The sequence below is a fragment of the Octodon degus genome, unplaced genomic scaffold (genome assembly GCF_000260255.1).
Source record: "Octodon degus isolate 3935 unplaced genomic scaffold, OctDeg1.0 scaffold00018, whole genome shotgun sequence".
Classification (NCBI taxonomy): domain Eukaryota; kingdom Metazoa; phylum Chordata; class Mammalia; order Rodentia; family Octodontidae; genus Octodon; species Octodon degus.
Window position 1 is genome coordinate 17,214,581 of NW_004524594.1, and position 19,177 is coordinate 17,233,757.

At 56.9% G+C, this 19,177-nt stretch overlaps 2 protein-coding genes across 5 annotated transcripts in view; one reads left to right on the top strand and one right to left on the bottom strand.

Annotated features, from left to right (window-relative positions):
• Window positions 1-17,606, bottom strand: Cdkn1c (cyclin dependent kinase inhibitor 1C). Of its 3 annotated transcripts, none has more exons than XM_023710625.1 (4): window positions 17,521-17,606; window positions 1,019-1,968; window positions 373-502; window positions 1-289 (listed from the first exon to the last, which is right to left on the bottom strand). In XM_023710625.1, the coding sequence occupies exons 2-3, from the start codon at window positions 1,956-1,958 to the stop codon at window positions 378-380; spliced, it is 1,065 nt and encodes a 354-aa protein (XP_023566393.1). In that variant the 5' UTR covers window positions 1,959-1,968; window positions 17,521-17,606; the 3' UTR covers window positions 1-289; window positions 373-377. The 3 variants fall into 3 exon arrangements, with proteins under 3 accessions (XP_023566393.1, XP_023566392.1, XP_023566391.1); XM_023710624.1 differs by lacking the exon at window positions 17,521-17,606 and adding an exon at window positions 2,144-3,700; XM_023710623.1 differs by lacking the exon at window positions 17,521-17,606 and having other exon boundaries at window positions 1,019-2,124.
• Slc22a18 (solute carrier family 22 member 18) overlaps window positions 14,837-19,177 on the top strand; it is a 24,666-nt gene continuing 20,325 nt past the window's right edge. The window contains exons 1-2 of one of the 2 annotated variants that reach the window (XM_023710622.1): window positions 14,837-14,909; window positions 17,399-17,551. In XM_023710622.1, coding sequence (XP_023566390.1) covers window positions 17,411-17,551 — 141 coding nt within the window. In that variant the 5' untranslated portion in view covers window positions 14,837-14,909; window positions 17,399-17,410. Of the gene's footprint in view, window positions 14,910-16,432; window positions 16,526-17,398; window positions 17,552-19,177 lie in introns of those variants that run through there. The other variant, XM_023710621.1, reaches the window with a different exon arrangement.

Sequence of the window (19,177 nt, forward strand, 5' to 3'; positions counted from 1 at the left end):
TTTTCTTTTTCTTTTATTTTTTTGCGTCGAGCATCAGCAAAGATTAAACATTTTATATAAATGACTCTTAAAGCTTTACACCCCGGGACCCAGTGTACTCCACGTGCAGAATATATTTAGGCATTGCAAAGCTAGTAATACATTGCACAGTTTTCAGATTTCAAATAAAACTGAAGGCTGCTCTGCGGCCGCTGCCTCCGGCTGCTGCTGCAAGTACGGTCCCAGCGAGTCCCTGCGCTCATCCATCGTCCGCTGCCCGACAAGCTCCCCGTGCTCCTGGGACTCCGAACTGCAAGGAAAGGGGCAGTGAGCAGAGAGTCTTTGGTGGGCGGGGACGCCCCTCCGCGACTCCCTCAGCGGCACCCAACTCACCTAGCTCATCTCAGCCGCTTGCGCGGGGTTTGCTCCGGGGCACCAACCCCAGCAGGCGCGCTAGCAGAGGGACATCCCTCGCTGGAGGATTTGCTCTCGGGCGCAGGTCTCTTTCTCTTGGCGAAGAAATCTGTGGGCGACAGCACGCGCGGCTGGTCAGGGCGGGGCGGGCGACTCGAGAGGGGGCCAGGAGGGGGCGCGGGGCTCCGAGCGGGGGTGGGGACGCCGTCCCCGCCCGCGCGGAGGTCCGCGGCGGGTCAGCTTTGTTTACGTCGCCGCGCAATGTGCTGTGTAAGCATTTCCCCTTGTCCCGCGGCCAAGCCCCCCGGGGCTGCTGCTGTACTTAACCCCCTCAGCGCCGCACTCCCCGAGCCCGACAGCACACAAGAGGGGCTCTGGCGGCCACCGCCCCAGACTGCGCTCTCTGGGGGCGGGGCTCACCCCCCCCCCCGTCTCTCCCTCCTGAGCTGTGGGCAACTCAGCGGTGAGGGGAGGGGGGGTGAGGCTGCAGCCGCGCCCTGCGTGCTGCGGGCCCTTTAATGCCACGGGAGGAGGCGGGGACCGAGTGCGGCCCCCGAACACTAGGGAGAGACCAGCCGGCCGGACAAAGCGGGGCCGGCCTGGGGCGGGGCCGTGCGGGGCTCACCGGAGATGAGAGGCCCCGACAGCTTCTTGATCGCCGCGCCGTTGGCGCCGGCCGCAGCAGTGCCGGCCGCGGGACGTCCCGGAATCCCCGAGTGCAGCGAGTCGGCGAGCGGCTCGGGGCCGCGCTGCGCCACGTTCGCGCCAGACTCAGCGCTGTTTTGAGGCGCCGCGTCCGCGTCAGGGGCCGGGTCCGCGTCCAGCTCGGAAGCAGAGACCGAAGCCGGGGCCAGCGCCGGGGCCAGCACTGGAGCCAGCGCCGGAGCCAGAGCCGGGGCCAGAGCCGGGGACACAGCCGAGGCCAGAACCGGGGGCACTGGCGGGGTCAGAACCCGGGGCACAGGCGGGGGCACAGGCTGAGCCAAAGCCGGAGCCAGAACCCGCGGCATAGGCGGGGCCAATGCGTTGGCCAAAACCGGGGGCACAGCCCGTGCCAGCGCCGGTGCCAGAACCGGGGCCAGAGCCCGGGGCACAGCCTGTGCCAGCACCGGTGCCAGAACCGGGGCCAGCGGCCGAGCCACGACAGGGGCCGGGGGCGGAGTAGGCGCCGGGGCACGGGGCGGTGGCATCTGCCCCGGATCCTGGTTCGGGCCGTCGAAGGGCTCAGCGGCCCGTCGCTGGGAGCGCGGGATGACAGCCACGAGCACTGGGGGGGGCTGGTTCGTCAGCACCAGACGACAGCGTCCCACCTGCACCGATTCGCGATAGAAGGCGGGCACGGACTCGCTGTCCAGCTCGGTCCACTGCAGGCGTCCGGGTCCCCGGATCGGCACGTCGTCCTGGAAGTTGAAGTCCCAGCGACTCTGGTCCTGGGCGGATATCTCGGCTAGGCGCATCCGCAGCTCGCGGCCCACTTCCTCGTGGTCCACGGGCCCGAAGAGGTTACGGCAAGCTCTCGAGCGCGCCATCTCAGGCAAGTTTTCACCGTTGACCAGGCGGTCCATCGCCGAGGTACTGCGGAGGTACACGTTGGACATGATTCGGACTGTGTGTGCCCGGGCAGCAAGAGAGGAAAAGGGAGCGAAAGAAGGAAGAGAGAAGAGGGCGGAGGCCGGGCGCGAGCGAGACCCAGCAGAGCCAAGTCCGCGCTTGCAAAGGGGCGCGTTAGGAGAGCGGGCGCTGCAGCTACCTGGCTGTCGGTGGTGGACCGCTCCCGTGCCTCGTTCGCTGGTTCTGTCTGGCTGCAGCCGCGCCCCCTCAGAGCTGCCTGCCTGCCTGCTCGCTTGCTCGATTGGGCCTAGCCGGCACCCCTCGAGCACAGCGCACTTGGCCTGTGGAACGCCCCGCCGCTTGTGCCCCTTTATACCCACGGGCTCCACCCCCGCGCGCGCGGGCCCCGCCGCGATTAGCATAATGTAGTATTTTCAGTTTCAACAACACCAGGACGATTGGTTAATGCCGCCCCGTCCCGCCCTCAGGGGCCCGGCCCCCGCGCACCGCCCATTGGCCGCGCGCACACACCCTGGGCCGGGAGGGGCGCGCGGCCGAGTGCGGCTGATTGGCGGCCCCACGAGCGCGCCGTGGCGGGCGGGGGGCGGGGCCCGAGTTAAAGGGAGCTACGGGCGGTAACGTGACACCGTGGTGCCCCGCCCCCTCGCCCCATCCCCCCTTTTGCCCCCTCCTCCCACCGGCTCCTTTGTCTTTGACGGGGGCTGCTCGGCGCGGCGCAGGCGCCCCCTCGGCGAGCGCGGTGGGCAAGGCCCTTGGCGGACCAGGCGTCCGGCCAGGCTCCACTCTTCGCCATTGGGCCCCCTGCGCCAGCTGACTGGGCTTTAACGTGCCGCTGCCAGCTCGTCCCTGGCCTGAGTGGGGTCTCAGGCAGCGCCCGCGCTTGCATCCCGTCCATGAGGGATCCGTGCACCTGGGGCCGGGGCACACCTGCTGGCCCTCGGGTCTCGAGCGGGGAGGAGGGGACAGGGGTCAGCTCAACTCTTGCCCCGAGGGACCATGTGGCGAACACGTTGGGAACAAGCATCAGCTCTCTGGAGCCAAATCCTTGAGCCCACCTGCCCAGTGGTCGGAACACAGGCTGAGCCCATCCTGCGCTGCACCGGTCGTCTCACTGACCTGGTGTCCAACCCCTTCGGGTTTGGGCCAGGCCATACCAAGTCTGAGCTGTGCCCTCTAGGCTGGCGGCAAGCTGTTTTGCAGCCGAAAGGGAAGAATCTGCCTGAGGTCATAGGAGAAAGGCCTGCGAAGGACAGTGTACCCTTCCCCCATAGCCCGCTTCTTCGAGGTGTAGCCTGGAGGCAGAGACACAAACATGCTCTCGAAACTGGTGCCCGCTGTCCGCGCGGCACAGGTCCTCAGAGAAACTGTAATTTTTTGGTTGCCGCCTGGTGCAAGGCCCCCACCCCACAATACTCCCCTCCAAACCAGGAACACCCCTGGGGTGCGGGTGGAACAAGGACTGCCAGCCCTCTAAGAGGGTCTTGCACAGCCCTCAGGCCCTGGCAAAGAGGCTTCCCTTCTGAAGGAGAGAAAGTGAAGCCCATCCACCCCAGCATTTCTTGGGGTAGGATGCTTGCAGGACTCCCCAGGGAGTGCTAACTGGAAAGTGGGGCCACAGGGAAGCTTTCCAGCATTTGGAAGCAAAGACAGTAAACTGAACAAGACAGGCAAAGGACAAGGTGAAATGCCATTCTTGGCTCCTGATGGAACCAAAGGTAGTAACTTTATTTTTCTCTTTTTAGATTCTAAATTTCCTGCAAGCACGAATGTCACAACTTTTTTTATCTTCAAGAAAATAGAAGAGGATGGCTGCTTCCCAAAGAGCCCATGAACTCCTGGAGCACAGCTGGAATGAACTGGCCTGGAGACAGGGCCTTGATCCGTCCCATGTCCAGAAGGACAGACTGGAGAAGATCCACTCCAGGTCATGCCATGCAAGAGCTGCACTGGGTATTGGTGCAACCCCAAGTACAGCCCTTATGATGCCCCGTGGGATGGAGCTGCTACCACTTTCATGGGAGGAACTGTGAAATGCCCAGGTGATGCCTAGGTTGGCTAAGGCCACTCAGCAGAGCTGGAACACCCTCCCTCTCCACTTTCTAGTTTGGCTTCTACTCTGGCTTTCTTTTTCCTACCTTGCCAGCTTAATTATGGGATCATTATTAGATGCCTCTGTCTCTCCCTCTCCCATCCTCATTAGTGCAGGGAAGGTGGCCTTCTCTAGATCCATGACTAGAGAAGCAAGGTATCAGCGATTTTGTTAGATTTGGCCCCAGGGGTGAGACTGAATCTCCCTGAGCCAGGAACACACCTGGACAGAGACTCTCAGGAGCTGGGGGCCGGACATCAAGAAGAAACCCAACCCTCAACTCCAAGGGACCTGGAAGCAAGCAAACATTGTCTAGGTACAACAATCCAGTTCTATTTTTGTAATTAAAAATACATCCAAAGGGAAAAGGAAACAAAAAGAACAATATTTGTACTCTGTTGCTGCCCAGAGCTGAAGTGGGGAGGGGGTGCTGGCCCCAGAGGTGTGTGCTGAGCTCAGCAGGGACCGGTTCTCTGGGCTCAATGTACCGGACTCCTTCCTTCACGGTGGGGGGCGGGGGCACGGACAGGGTGCCCCAGGCTTCCCCATCCCATGCCTGGTCCCTCTGAACTGTGCGCCTGGTTTTCCTGTGATTCTCGCCTAGCAAGAGAGGAAAAAGCAATGAGTGAGCTCAGCTTCTTTGCTTTCCTTTGAGCACACGGCAAGACCACACTTTCCAGGCCCGCTGCATCCAGGTGGGGCCCTGAGACCAGTTTAGGCCGGCAAACTCCGGTAGAAGAAGCGCGGCCACTTCAGATAGTCGGTCTACTGTCCAAGCAATCCTGCTGCTCCCCCTACTGGTCAGACGGGGAACCTGGTCGTGCACGGCCGCGCACAGCCGCGGCCTCGCCAGCGCGTCGCTCGCTCCCATTGCCCAGGACGGCCGTAAGGAATAGACTCAGACAGTGTTTTCAGCTCTTGAAAGGGAAGGGTTGTCTCTTTGGTGGCTAGTATGACGGACTCTGGCTAGTACATATGGCAGGCAGGTATTTCTGCAAACACCGGAAGACGAGGGAAACTTGCCAGAGACTAAATCCTCGCGGCAAACCCAAGTGCTCCAATCAGGGTGAACCCACATAGTCCAGTTCCCCGCTCCAGCTCCCAGCTCTAACGCAGAAGAGAACCACAAATCATCACGCGTACAGTCCCAGCCCTCCTGGAGGCTTGATGGGGGTGGGGTGGGGGGAGGGGACCTGGTGTAGTTAAACCAACTCAGTTCTGGAGGGGTTGTGCATGTGCCTGTCCCTGCAACGCCCCCACGACTGTTCAGTCCAGCTGCAGAGACGGAGGCTCCCCGCGGGAACCGTAGCAATGTGGATCTCCCAGAGAACGAGCCCCAGAACCGAGCAGCCCCAGAGGCCATGTCTTTGGCTTCTTGCTGCCCTCTGGTGGCGGGCCTCTGCACCAGCACCTCACCTGGCTGCCCAGCCTCCTTTTCTTGCTGCTTCCCTGGGGCGGTCACTTCTAAGAAGTGCGCGGCAGGGCAGGCGATTTAGTTCAGCGGATTCTCGGGGTCGAACTCCGGCACCACATGCCGTAGTGGTCCCGCCGCTCGGTCTCTGACCCCGCCACCACGAGACCGGGAGTGGCTCATGCCTGTAATCTCAGCGCCGGGAAAGCTGAAAACAGGAGTCCGAGCTGCGTAGCGAGACTGTACCAAATGTATTAAAAAAAAAAAAAAAAAAGTGCGCTGCAGCTGGCTCCCCAGCACCAAGGATGGCTGTTGTGTGTCAGACTCACCTGTGTAAGGGCCCGGGGAACCCAGACTGCAGGACGTAGGGTGTCCTGCATGGGGTGACTAAGGTGGGGCCGGAACTCTTCCCTCCCGCCTGACCCAAGTTCCAACCTGCTTCAGGCCACTTCCCTATGTTCAGAGACTCTGAACTGTCCTTTCAAATAAATTAAGGCTCTGAAATTTTTTTCCGTCTTGCCGTGGGGCACGTGTCGTCTGTTATGACAGGAAGCTGGGCAGTGCAGTTACCAGTCACAGAGGTTGGGAGTCCTGGGGCAGATGCGTGCCCCAGCCACCCACTGCCCAAGACGCATAGTGACTCCCGAAGTTCTCTGAGGGGTCCTGCCCGGGCCTGTCCCTCTCCTTCCTCCCTAACAGTTGTCCGAGCGATGCCCTACCTGAGGAGCTTGGAAGGACTATAACAAGCCAGGTGTCTCCATCTCTCGCTGCTCAGGGACCTGCCCTCCACAGGGCGGGGCTTGCTGCAATGTTTAATCCAGTGCCCTGCAGTGGGATGCTTTATTGTGCCTGTTCTGTTAGGGAGACGACAGAGGGTCAGAGAGTTTAAGCAACCTGCTTGAAATACCCAGCAGTTAGGGCAGTGCTGGGACTTAGAGCTGGATCTGCTTTTCATCCAGCCCGCAGCTCTTCCAGAGGAGTTCTGTAAGCTAGGGTCTGGGGTGAATGCCTGGAGCTAGGGGTGGACATCTGTACAGGGCAGACCCGACCCAGGGAAGGCTGTCCTACGGAAGGGCTACTTCTTTGGCCTCAAACTGTGTCATTTAGCACGGGGAACTTAGGCTAGGACTCTGGGAGGTAATGACCGGGCGACCCTGCCAGTTGCCCCCTCCCCCCGCGCTGTTCCCGTGGCTTGCGGTTCTGTAAATCGGGATGGGAGGCCAGAGGGTGGGGGAGTTACAGATTAACCAGCCGGCCCCCAACACAGTCAGAGACCAGCCAGGCCAAGCGCCCGCCGCCGTGCAAACGTCTCTCCCGCACCAGTTCCCGCGCCGGCTCTCCCCGCCCAGGACGCGCTGTTCTCTCGAGCTGCTGCCAGGCACGTCCTCGGAAGGTGTCGGCCTTCCTCCGGTGACGCGGCCGCACGCGGCACCAGCTCCGATTACAGGGGCTGCCTTGTGCTCACATCCAGGCCGGGGGTCCTCACTCTCCAGGAGTGGGCGGGGAAGACCGGTGAGAACAAGGAACCCCCGCAGACAGGGGCAGATTCAGACGCGTGCAGGGGCCCCTCTTTGGAGGGAGGAGGAGGACCCCGGGTGGAGTGTCCTAGGAAACCCAAGACCTTTGGTCTTCCTAGGCTCCAGGCTGGCCTCTCAGGGTGGAGAGTGTCTACAGGGCAGCTGGGACCTGTGTCGCATCCCCTCTGCAGCCAGCTCTGAGACTCCTAGCCTTCCCTCCTTCCAGCTTCAGGACACAGATTAGGGGGCACTGCTACTGGTACTGCTCGCTTCGCTGGGGAAAACAGCATAAAAACAAATCAGACTCCCTTCCGCAGCAGCCACCGCCACTCCTTGTCATAGATAGTGGAGAGCCATGAGGCAACGTCTCCCACTCATGGGGGGAACCACGGACCCCGGGCTCCTTCAAGCCAACTCCCAGTACCCATGGCACAGTGTGCAGAGAAGCCCAGGACCTGCCTGAAGCCCAGGGAGAGTGCGGGTGCCCCCTGCACCCAGTCCTACCCTCCAGTCCAAGGAGAGAGACCCAGCCCAGCCTGTGGTGACAGAGCTTCAGGAGGCAGCCCCTCACCCCCATCCCTGCTGGTCCGCAGGGGTGACGAGGTCTTCCTAGGCCCTGGGAAGGACTCTATTTCAGATTTCCACCTCTACTACACGGTGTGACCTCAGTCCTCTGACATTCCTGGGTAGTTGACTGAATCAGAGACACGAGGTGAGGCAAAGAGGGGGATGAAGGAACAAGCGCCTGCCCTGGGCCGAGCTTCCCGTTGCACTGCTCCATCTGTTTACTCGCCCTTCCTTCCTCTCCTGCCCCTCACCTCCAGCTGAGCTTCAAGATGAGGGCAATTTGCCAGGCCCAGAAGGACTGGCTTCTTCCTGACCAGACCGCCCTGGCCCTGGCAGGCCGAGGGCTGCTCAGAGCGAGGGCCCCGCAAACAGCAGCGCTCGCCAGCTCTCCCTTCCCGGGGCAGATTCCCCCAGAGCAGACCTCCACACTGCCAGAGCTAATGCTGGTTTCTGCCTCCCCCTGGTGTCCAGAGACGGCAGAGCAGGAGCACAGCTGCGTATCCTTCTGGTGGGGCCTATTTCTTTCTTTCTTTTTGGTACTGGGGCTCGAACACAGGACCTTGCTTTTGCCAGGCTTATGCCACTGAGCTATCTCCCCAGCCCCTGCACATCTTTCTGGATGCCTCCTCACTTGTGGCTCCCCATTTGTGGCTCGCACCTGCAGGAGACTTGCCAAAGGACTTGTTTTCTGTGACTCAGAGACTTTCAGGCAGATGGGAAAATTGAGGTTTCAGGAAGATAAGACCCTGTCCACACTGATAAAGTACAAGACTGCTAAACCAGTAGGACTGGTCATGGGACCCTTCATGTCACCTCCGGGCTCTGTCATAGTTGCTGGTTGCTAGGGGCTTGAGTTCTAGGTCTGCTTGCAAAACTCCAGTTCCATTGCCCTCTCGCTAGGGGACACCAAACTCTGAGGTAAGACGGTACTCAGCCTTGTCTGTATTTCGAGATGAGCCACAGTCCCCAAGCATTACCAAGGGATTGCAATCTGGAATTTTGTCTATCCATCCATCTACTCAGCAGGCATCTTTTTGCCCCCTGCCCCTGCCCAGGAGAGAGACAGGAAGAGAAATCAGGGCTGAACACAGTGCAGTACCCAACCGCAAAAGACAAAAGGGACAATTGCCTGATACAGCGTGGGACCAGGTCTTTCAACATGGGGTCAGCTGGTTAGAGGAATGCTCAAGACCAAGGCCAAGGGCATGACCCAGTCAGAGAGTGTAGTGGGCCCCACCAGAGGGCTTGTGGCCTGGGCTCTTTCAGGCGGCTTTGGCTTACAGTTGTACTCCAAAACCAATGGAAATGCAGGCACAGGGCCCAGAGGCAAGCAGCTACACCTGAGAATGAAAGGGGACACTTGGGATCTTGAAAGCCCACTGAGTCCAGGGTGCTCAGAAAAGAGTAGAGCAGGGGACCAGGGAGATGGCTTAGTAGAATAACTGCTTGCCTGGCAAGTGCAAGGGCCTGAGTTGATTCCCCGGTTCCACAAAAAAAAAAAAAAAAAAAAAAAAAAGAAAGAAAGAAAAGAAAAGAAAAAGAAAAAGAAAAAAAGAAAAGAGCAGAGCAGAGAGCTGCTCCTTCCCATTGTGATGCCAGGCCAGCTACCCAGTGGAAAACACGTGGCCTGGATCCCTAGGACGGGCACCCAGGTGTCCCCAGGCAGTGTGAGCTTCCCCAGAGCAGGATCCCAGCTACAACTCTGGCCTCTGGTTGTTCAACCTGTGGCAGGAATAAGGGGATGGGGGCTCTCCCTGAATTCTAGATCTTCCCTAAAAGCCCCCATGGTCTGCAACTTCAGACCCCTCCTCCAGGCAACTCTCTTGGCATACACCTCCCCACCAAAGCCTCTTCCCTCTTGGGTGTGGCTGCCAGCTAGCATGAGCCCCTGGAGTGTATGAGACATGTCCAACCACTTCGAACCCTGAGTCTAGGCCATTTGGTGGTGCTCTGCTGCCCAGGCCCATGTGCACACAGGCACCCACGGTGGGCCTCAGCCTCCCAGGGCCAGGGCTGGGCCGTAACCTAAAGCCCAGTCACAAGTAGGTCAAAAATCACTGTGCTGCTATGGAGACAAGATCCAGCCCCAGCCCCCTTCCTAGAAGCCACTCCCCCACCCCATCCCCACCCCATGGCCTGACACATCTGCCTGAGGCACCCGCCTGCCTTGGGCTGGGGTCAGGGGATTCGGAGCCCGCCAAAAGTCAACTGATGGCTCCAAGATGGAGGGAAAACCTGAGGCCAGTCTCCCCAATGTGCACAGCAGGCTCGGGTACCCCATAGCCCACAAGGCTCTGTGTAACTCCCAGGACTGATCACTAAACAAGCCAGGATTGGACCCGAGTACAGGCCCTGGCCCATGCACTGCCTGCTGACCAAGATCTGAAACTGCATGGCACCAAGAGCTGGCAAGGAGCCTGGCAGCGATAGACAGACAGCACAGGCTGAGGAGGGCAGAGCTGGGCCAGGACAAGCTGAGGCCCCACAGTGCCAAACCCAGTAGGTGGCCCTGAAGAAGTAGCATTTGAGGAGACTCTTCAGGGATAATAGGAGAGGTGATAAGGAAGGTGCACTTTCCAGGGGCAGCCCAGTGCCCTCTCTCCACCTTCCTCCCTGCAGTGTCACACATTCCTAAAATCCTAAAACTTTAAGCAAATGTTTCTCTGTTCCATTCCCCATCAGCCATTCTCCATTGATTGGCTCCCTTTTTTGAATGCTCTGAAAAGAGTTGTCCACGCCCGCACCGCAGCCCTTTCTTCCTGCTTTGACCAGCAGAACTCCTCTGTGGCCTCCAGGCACAAAACCCAAAAGACTGCTTTCAGCTTCTATCTCACTCACAGGCCACTGCTCCAGGGGTTCCTGCCCCTATCTCTTCCATTACCAGAGCCCCTTCCTGTGTGCAGTACAGTCCAGGCGCCTGACCTTTCTTCTTTTGGTCCCTTCATCTCCGTATCACCTCTCTCAGATCAGACTCTAAATTCCATTTCAATGCGTCCTTCTAAGCCTACACCCAGGCTTCTGGAGTTCTTTCCTGCTTTCCCTCCCCCTGCTAACATACCAGCCTTTAGTCCTGTTCTCTGCCTCTGCTCTCCACCCCAGCCACCTCTGGCTTTTGGAAATCCCACATCTAGGCGGCTCTGGCAAAGTTGGCTCTCTGCACACCCTCAACCCATTGGGATGACCCTTCCCTACAGCAAAGAGTGAAATCTGCTCCTTGCTTCCTCCACTGCCCCCCCCACCTCATCTTGGTTATTTTTCTCTCGTTTCTGGGACAAAACACACTGGATGCCCAAAAGTAAAGAAGGAAAGGTTGAGTTAGCTCACAATTATTAGTTAAGGTCCCAGTCCATCATTGGGGGGTTCCAGGGAAGGGTGGCATGGCAGAGGATCAACAGTTCATGGCAGTGGAAGACAGAAAAAGCAAGAAGAGCAGAAGGGGCGAGCGAGAGGGCAAACCTCTGTCCCTCCCTCATATTGTGTGCAAGCTATTGGCCCCGGGTGGGTGCAGCACTCACATCCACAATCCCAACATTGGCCCACAAATCAATCATACACTCTAGAAGCCCGCCCTATGACTCCATGAGGCTTTGGGGGGGACAACTAGACACAAATCAAAATATTCTGCCCCTAGCCTCCCAAAGATTCATGCACGGCCCTTATGCAAAAGGAATTTTAGTCCATCTCTAAGAGTTGCCAAAGTCCTAACAGTTTCAGCATTGCTCAAAAGTCCAAGTCCCAAGTCTCCTTGGAGATCTAAAGCAAACTCTTAGCTATGAACCCCTGTACAAATGAAAAGTTAAACACTTCCAACATTCAATGGAACAAGATAAACATTACCTTTCCAAAAGGTATGAACAGGGATACAAAGTGTCATAGTTTGGGGCTTTGCAAGGGTCACAACATAGGACACATAATTTATAAGATTATTTTATATCAGTCACCCAAAGAGTTATATACAAAGTAAGAGGGTCTGGGGAGATGGCTCAGTGGAATAAGCACTTCCCTGGCAAGCACAAGGGCCTGAGTTCAATCCCCAGTTCCTAAAAAAAAGGTGCAGGAAATCTGCCACACACTAAGACCAAAGAATCCAGCTGACGGCTTAGATCCCATGGCTATGCCTCGCATGAATTCAGCTGAAGAACCAGAGCTTCTCACAATGCCCTCTACACGTCCAACTGGAGACCAACGACCCCCAACAATGTTTCATGAATGCCTGTTTCCTAGATTTGCTCTGAAAAGGCCCAAAGGTCAGTGATGGAAGCTAGAAAGTCTGTGCCAGCAGGCCGAAGGATCTGTGCCAACAGGCTGAGGGGTCTGCACTGTAGCCAGGAAGCAACCCTCAAAGTAAGAAGCAGATCTCCCCAGAAAGCTAGCCACAGCTATCTTCAGAGACAGCAAAACCTCCTCTGATGATAAGAACAGCCGCTTCTACAGCAGGAAAACTAGCATAACAAGTTTCTCCAGGACACTGAGAAGTATAGCATCTTCCCCTCCAGAGCCAGAAAACAATGTTGAAGGCCAAAGCTCCCCTGAAGTGAACTGTAGCCATTCTCAGTGACAACAGGGTCCCAAGCTCCTTGGACAATGAGAACAGCTGAGTTCTTCAGGAAAGCCAGCATGACAAGGTCCTCCAACAGAACCAACAGCAGCCCTAGGAAGACCAACAGCTCCAACAGCTCCCAAACCTCTCCCTCTCCAGTTCTGCCCCTTAGGCTGCCAGCAACAATCCTCAGGGGGGCCTCCCACACCCAGCACCATGCTGGTTCAGTTCAAGTTGAGTATCCGCTGTTGATCCACCACAGAAAGCATTGGAACCAAAACAAGTTCAGAATCCAGCAAGGCAAACACTACTTCCTACAGTTCCACATGCAACATCCAAGGTAATCTGTGGCAAATTGTGAGGTTTGTGGAACTCTATGGCACTTCTCATAGTTGTAGCTCCCATGGCTTCTCTCTTAGGCCTGTTTTGCTTCTTCCTTTTGGCTTTCCTTAGACAATCTACATTCCTTGTTTTCCCAAACTTCTGGGGTCTCTCCAGCATGTTGGGCTCCTCATTCACAGCTTCACATACTGCCCTCTCAGGGGCACACTGCCTGGCCTCCCTAACCTGAAATCTGGGAGAAAGACCTTTTGTCCTAAAACTCTTACATTCTGCACCCAAAACCAGTACGACATGAATGATGCCAAGGTTCACTGCCAGCTAGAACAATATCCAGGCTTCCTTTTCTCTTGGCTGTAGGGGTCAAGTGCCTGGATCACTGAGCTCTCTGAACATGACACTGAGGAACAAATTCTCTGTGGCACCACCATTCTGGGCCATACTGTGACAGCAACCATCTGGAACATGGTACTCTGCAGCTTTCTCCTCCAAGCAGCCTTTCATTTTTGCAGTTCTGAGGGACTTGCTGCTTCCTCTCATGCCCTCGGGCCCTCTTTCCTATGTTCCTGTTCCTTTTCATCAGTGGAGATCTCCTCAGCTCCGTCTTTGTAGTCCATAGCATTATGGAGCGTCCTTTCTGACCAAACTCATATCTTAAATCATTCTGCTGGTCTCTGTGATTTTGATTCTCAACACAGATCTGGCTAAAAGCCCCCAACCACGCCATCACCTCCACATTAGACTGTTTTAAAATGTCTTTGGCCAGATTAATTAACTAATTAATTAATTAGTCTCAGACAAAGTCTCTGGGCATGAGTAAAATGCAGGGAAATTTTCTACTAAACCATAACACACATCATCTGGAGTCCAACAACCAACCTTCTTCCCAGCAGTAACCTCCCCCAGCCCCAATCTAGTCCTTACTGGCAAGATTTCTATCATCCTTCTGGTTTTTAAAATTCTGATCTGAATCTCCCATACAAAGCACCCTAAGGCATTCCAGCACTACTCTTTCAGGTGACATCGCTGAACCTTTCCAAACTCCACAAGCCATTCCCCAAAGCTCTTGAACAATATGGTCAGGCCAGCGACCACCCCACTTCTCAGTACCAAATTCTGTCTCAGTTATTTTTCACCCATTGCTGAGACAAAGTACCTGACACCAGAATTAAGGAGGGAAAGATTTATTTAGCTCACAGTTCATGAAGGTTTCAGGCCATACTCGGCTGGCTCCAAGGTAGGGTGGCACAAGGCAGAGGGCAGCAGGTCATGGTGACGGAAGACAGCAAGAACAGCAAGAGTAAAAAGGAAGGAGCAGCCACAACACAGTTGAGGTGCAGGGGAAGGGACCAAGCCTCTCTCCTTTCCTTATATTGCATTCAGACTTTCTGCCCCAGGGTGGGTGTAGCACTCACACGCATAATCCCAGTATCGCTTACCCATAGTGCCAGCATTGGATCTTGAATGAATCACAAACTGAAAGCCTACCCCATGACTGCATGAGGCTTTGGGGGGACAACTACACACAAACCATAACACCTCTGCACCCAAGGCCATGTCCCCTCCCCACTGGGACCCTGGCAGAAGCATGCCTGCATGTACCACCCGTCAGTTGCGTCAGTATATCTGCATGAAGCTCCCACTGGAACACAAGGCAGGTCAGACTCACAGTGCACACAGCTTTCACACTCAGTGTGCACTCACAATTGGAGTGCTCCCAACTGTAACTCTCACCATTAGAGAGCTCACCCATCAGTATGCCCGCTGTGTGTCAGGTTCACAGGCACCACAGGTGTGTCACTTCTCCCCTACACACATGCTGTGACATGCCAGGAGAGGGTGGTTCAGCACCTAGGACAGGACTTGCACACAGTAGAGGGTACTCCAAGTCTCCTGCTTTACAGCCATGGCCATCTATCCTGGAGGTGTTGGCAGGGCTCCCCTCCCCTGGATGTGCTCAGAACCTAGCGCCAGCATGCAGCAGCCAAAGAGATACAAGGACACCTGGCCCCATCCTCCTGTTCCAGCCCCATGGGAGCTACCTGCACCACACTGATTTCTGCCCCCACCCCACCCCCACACCTCATGCCTCAGTCCTGCCCCTGTTCCCAGTTTCCTGAACACCCATGCCTAGACTAAGCTTCTTCCTGTGATCAGCCTGTACCAGTCTCCTCAGCAGAACAAACATGGTGCTTCACCTGGGCAAGGGCAGAGGTTTGTTGAGTGGCCAAGTGAGTGGCTGGTCCTGCTGGCCCATAGCCAAAGCTGCTTCCTCTAGAAAAGGAAATCTAAGGGTCTAGGGTTCTCGGTGCTTTTTTTTCTTCTTCTGGCCTGAAGAGCAAATTTCCCACATTCCCTCGCAACCAGGAAGTTTCCCCACCCCTACTGATCCATTCAGGACAAAAACAAAAGCTAGGATTTCTTCTGCCCAACCAGTTCCCTGCCACCACAACCCTCACTTGGCACCAGAGGAAGAGCGTGGTAAGTAACCCCTTCCACCCACCCCAGGAATCCAGAGGACCCCAGACCACCTCTGCCAGGGTTTGGGCATTTTCAGATGCTCACCCAACCCCTTTCCGTCCCTTCACCCTCCAAGCCCTACCCAGGAGCCCCAGGAGCCAGGGACAGTCTAACCTCTGGCCAGGCTGGGGAGTGGCAGCCAGGGAACCTGACCAGTCGGTTCTGGGGCGTTCAGAACTTCTTGAAGACAACCCCTCACCCCTACCTGGAGCACAGAACCATCTAGGACTCCCATCCTCCCTCAGGGGTCTTGAATGGGAGACATCTTGAGATTCTCATCCCCCAGTCTCTTCCCTTCCCAGGCCGGCCCTTTTGTGCAACCTTCCCAGACCCCCGGCTGGGCCTGCCCTGGCTCTGGGCCCTGGTTGGACTCATCCTCCTCACATCTGGGCGAGGAGGGGCTCTGAGCTGGGGGCCCACCCTCCTCATATGCAAACACATTTCCCCATTTGCACTGTTTGGGGCTGGGGAGATAGCTCAGTAGAATAAGTGCTTGCACTGTTTGCCCTGGAACCTCCTTCAAAGGGTGCCTGCACCCGTGAGCAGACATTCCTGAGGCCATCAAATGGCACCTGGATCTACCCCAGACTGCAGTTCTGTGTCCTGCTTTCACTGCTTCTGCAGCTTTCTGCTGTTGAGCTGAAATTAAGACATGGAACAGAGACACTGGTCCTGACATTTGGCCTGGTCATTGCCAGGAGGGTGGGGCCATGTCCTCAATGAGCATCTGGTTACCTGGCAACAGTCAACTATCTGGAGAACACTGAGAAGGGTGCAGAGCCTGGGCCAACTGGCCCCAGGGCCACGTGTGCTCCCACAGGCTCCAGCAGGGCTGGAGTGGAGGTGGCACAAGGCCTTATGTACCTGTGTGTTCCATACCTCTCCAGAGGTCCCAGACAAGGGTGTGGGGACACAGCAGCAGGGTGACATTGGACAAAGCTAACCAGGTAGCCCTCAGCAGCCTCGTGATCTGTGGAGGGACCTGGAGAGGCGCCCAGCAGTACTGTTCCTGGAAATGCTTCTGTCTCCCTGTCCCTCTACTGAGCAGTGCAGGACCTTGGGAGGGACCAGGTGAGACCAAGGTCTCCTTCCCTCTCCTTGTTTCCCCTCTGTTTCTTCCTCTGGGTCGCATGCTCCACCTCCGTCCCTCCTTCCCCCACCCCTCTCCAAAAGGACACCTTGTGCTGATGAAGGTGTCAGAATCTCTGTCCACCCAGGACAGTAGAGAAGGTGCAAGACACATAACGCCAACAAACCAGGCTGCAGGAGCCAGGCGTCTGCGGGAGGCCTCCGCAACCGGAGGACAGTGGGTGGAGAGGTGGCAAAACCTTTCGAGGTCATGCCAGGTTTAGCCTATGAGTGCGCAGAGATCAGGGCTACGCTGCTGCCAAAACTAGAGGGCGAGAAGCTGGCAAGGCCAGCCGGGGGCGGGGCCAGCGGGGAGCAGGGCGGGTCCATCCTGAGTCACTCCCAAAAGGGCAGGACTAGGGCTCACCCCGGAAGGGCAGATGTCCTAGTCGCCTGCAGGGCTCACCCCACCACAGGCAGAGCCCACGTCGTCGGCCCAGTGAAGACAGGTACTAGAGCTCACCCAGATGCAGCCAGCCCTGGGTCCTAAACTCCCACTGCGTCGGGCCTTGGCCCAGCGGGTTGCCCCCAGGGGTGTGTGGGTGCTTCCAGCACCGCCGTGCCGTGCCCGGAGAATGGGCAGGGTGCCAGACGAGCTCTCTGGACTCTCTGTGCCCCGCCCTGCTCCAGCCGTCCTGGCTGTGGAGTCAAGTGTCTACTGTCAAAACGTGCGCCACCTCAACGCAGCTGCAAAATCTGGTTGCCGCTGGTTGTGGGAGACAAGGGGGTTGGGCAGCACCTTGTCCTAGAAAGTGAGACAGAGCCACCCCGGGGTGGGTGGGCGGTCTGAAAGGCTACACTGTGTCTCCCTATCCTCAACCTAGCAGTAGTAGAGGCCCCAGCGCTCTGGCTGCGGACCCCAGGAGAAGGAAATTGCAGTAGTACTAAAAAGGCCAACTGCGCGGTGCACCAACCAGTCCTGGGTCCCTAGAAGGCACCACCTGAAACGGCAGCCTCTCTGGGCCTGGGTTTCTTCCTGTGTAGGACATCTGCAGACCAAGCTTGTTTCCACTTGGGGGGTGGGGGATCCCTGTCTCTCCCTCTGGAGGCTGTGTGGGGAGACCAGGACTGGTCAGATACTGGGAGAGGGCTGTGGACCCGTTCTCCAGGCTCTGCGTGCTGGAGAGCTAATCCAGGTCTGGCCCTGAGCATTATCTCTCCCTCAGTCCTCCCGCAGTGCTGCCCGCCTCTAGCCTAGTGACTCAGCACCCTTGCTCAGATCAACAGGACTTTTGCCCCTTGCCTGCTCCCAAGACTCTACCAGCCTCCCAGTCGGATCTGTTCCTCCCCAGCCTCTCTGTTCCTCCTTGGCCTCTCTCCAGAGCTCACCCAGAATGCAGGGAGCTGCGGCCCGTGGGGCCCGCCAGTGCCCCAACACAGTGGGTGCTCTGGGCCGGCCTGGTACCATCCTGCTCACCTACCTGCTGTCCACCCTGGAGCTCACCTGCCTCTTCATGCAGTTCTCCATCCTGCCGGTGAGTAACCCCGTGGCCCGGGCCAGTGGCCTTCATGTCTTTCCAACTTTCCATCTCGTCTGTAGCAGAGAGCAAGGGTGAAGGCTTGAGGGAGCGAGGACCTTCCTGCTGGGAACCGCAGGCCCTACTTAAACTGAGTAAATTAAGGGCTCTGGGTACTGTGCTTGGCAACCCTTGGCACACACCCCTACTCTGGCTGCCCAACACCCCAGGAGCAGCCTCAGGGAACTGCGCACAGCCTCCTGGAGCAGCAGCAGCCTCCACATGGCAGTCTTGGGCTGTTCTTTCTGCCTGACGTGGCCTTTGCCCTATTGATCCTCTGCTGGACACCTGTGCAGCTCATGGCCTGGCCATACATGGGCCTCTGAGCAGGTCTCCCCTTCCAAAAGCATTTCTGGAACCTTAGTATCACTTACCTACACCTCGCTCTGCTTCATATTTCCTCTGTTGCCCTGTCCTGTTTACCTATATATCCTATTTCGCATGTCCACACTTAGTAGGTTTCTCTCTCCTGGCTGGGCATGGTGGTGTGCACCTATAGTCCCAGCACTTGGAAAGTGGAGGCAGGTGGATCGCTGGGAGTTCAAGGCCAGCCTGGGTTATATAGTGAGTTCAAGCCCAGCCTAAACTGTGTAGTGAGTTCCTCTCTCCCCACCAGAATGTAAGGGCAGGGACTTGGGCCAAGTAGATCTTTGGACTTAGCTCGGCTTCCAGCAGGTCATTAAGTCATTATTGTTAGGTTCTGGACCCCATCCACCTTCTGTGTAGTCTCCATTTCTATTCTCATTCATTCATTCATTCATTCAATAAACCTCTTTAGAACTGGCACACAGGGTCTCAGCTTCCATGGACAGCCCCCAGAGAAGCCTGGAAGAATCCAGAGCCTGTCCCACCCCAAGGTTCTTTTCTGTCTAGTCTTGGTGAAGCTATGGACCACAGGTCACTACTGTTATTGAGACAGCATCTCTCCCTTAGTTTCCCAATTTGGCCTTAAACTTGGTCCTCCTGCCTCAGCCTCTGCAGTAGCTTGGATTACAAGCATTTATCACCATGCCCAGCTATAGGGCAGGTCACCTCTAAAAGTTTCTCTGGAGATTCCCTAGGTCCAGGCTTGACATGATCTATGCTGGACTTGGAGCCCACTGTGCCTTGACCTCCCAGGGCGGACATTAGGCAAAGCTGGGAAGAACCCAGATGCCAAGGCATACAGTGGCCCTGAGTGAGGCCAGTTTCTCCCTTGCACCTACCCCCCAGAAGTCAAGGCCATGGATACTTGGAAACAAAGTCACACACTGAGAAGAAGTAGGCCCAGTGAGTCTGAGACCTCCGAAACAGAGAGATAGCTTGGCAGTTTAAGCACCTGACTGGCAAGTGCAAGGACTGAGGATCGAATCCCGGTTCTGCATGATGTACCAGCCCCGCCCCAGGTGCACTGTGCTGGCCACTGAAACCAAGTGTGGTGGTATACCCCTGTAATCCCAGGGCTGGGGAGGCTGAAACAGGAAGATCACTATGAGTCTGAGCTGAGTGGTGAAACCCTGTACCAAATATATAAAAATAAATTTTTAAAAAAAGGTGTCTGGGGCCTCCTCCAGCCTTGGCTTTGCAAAGCCCACCCAGGCCCAG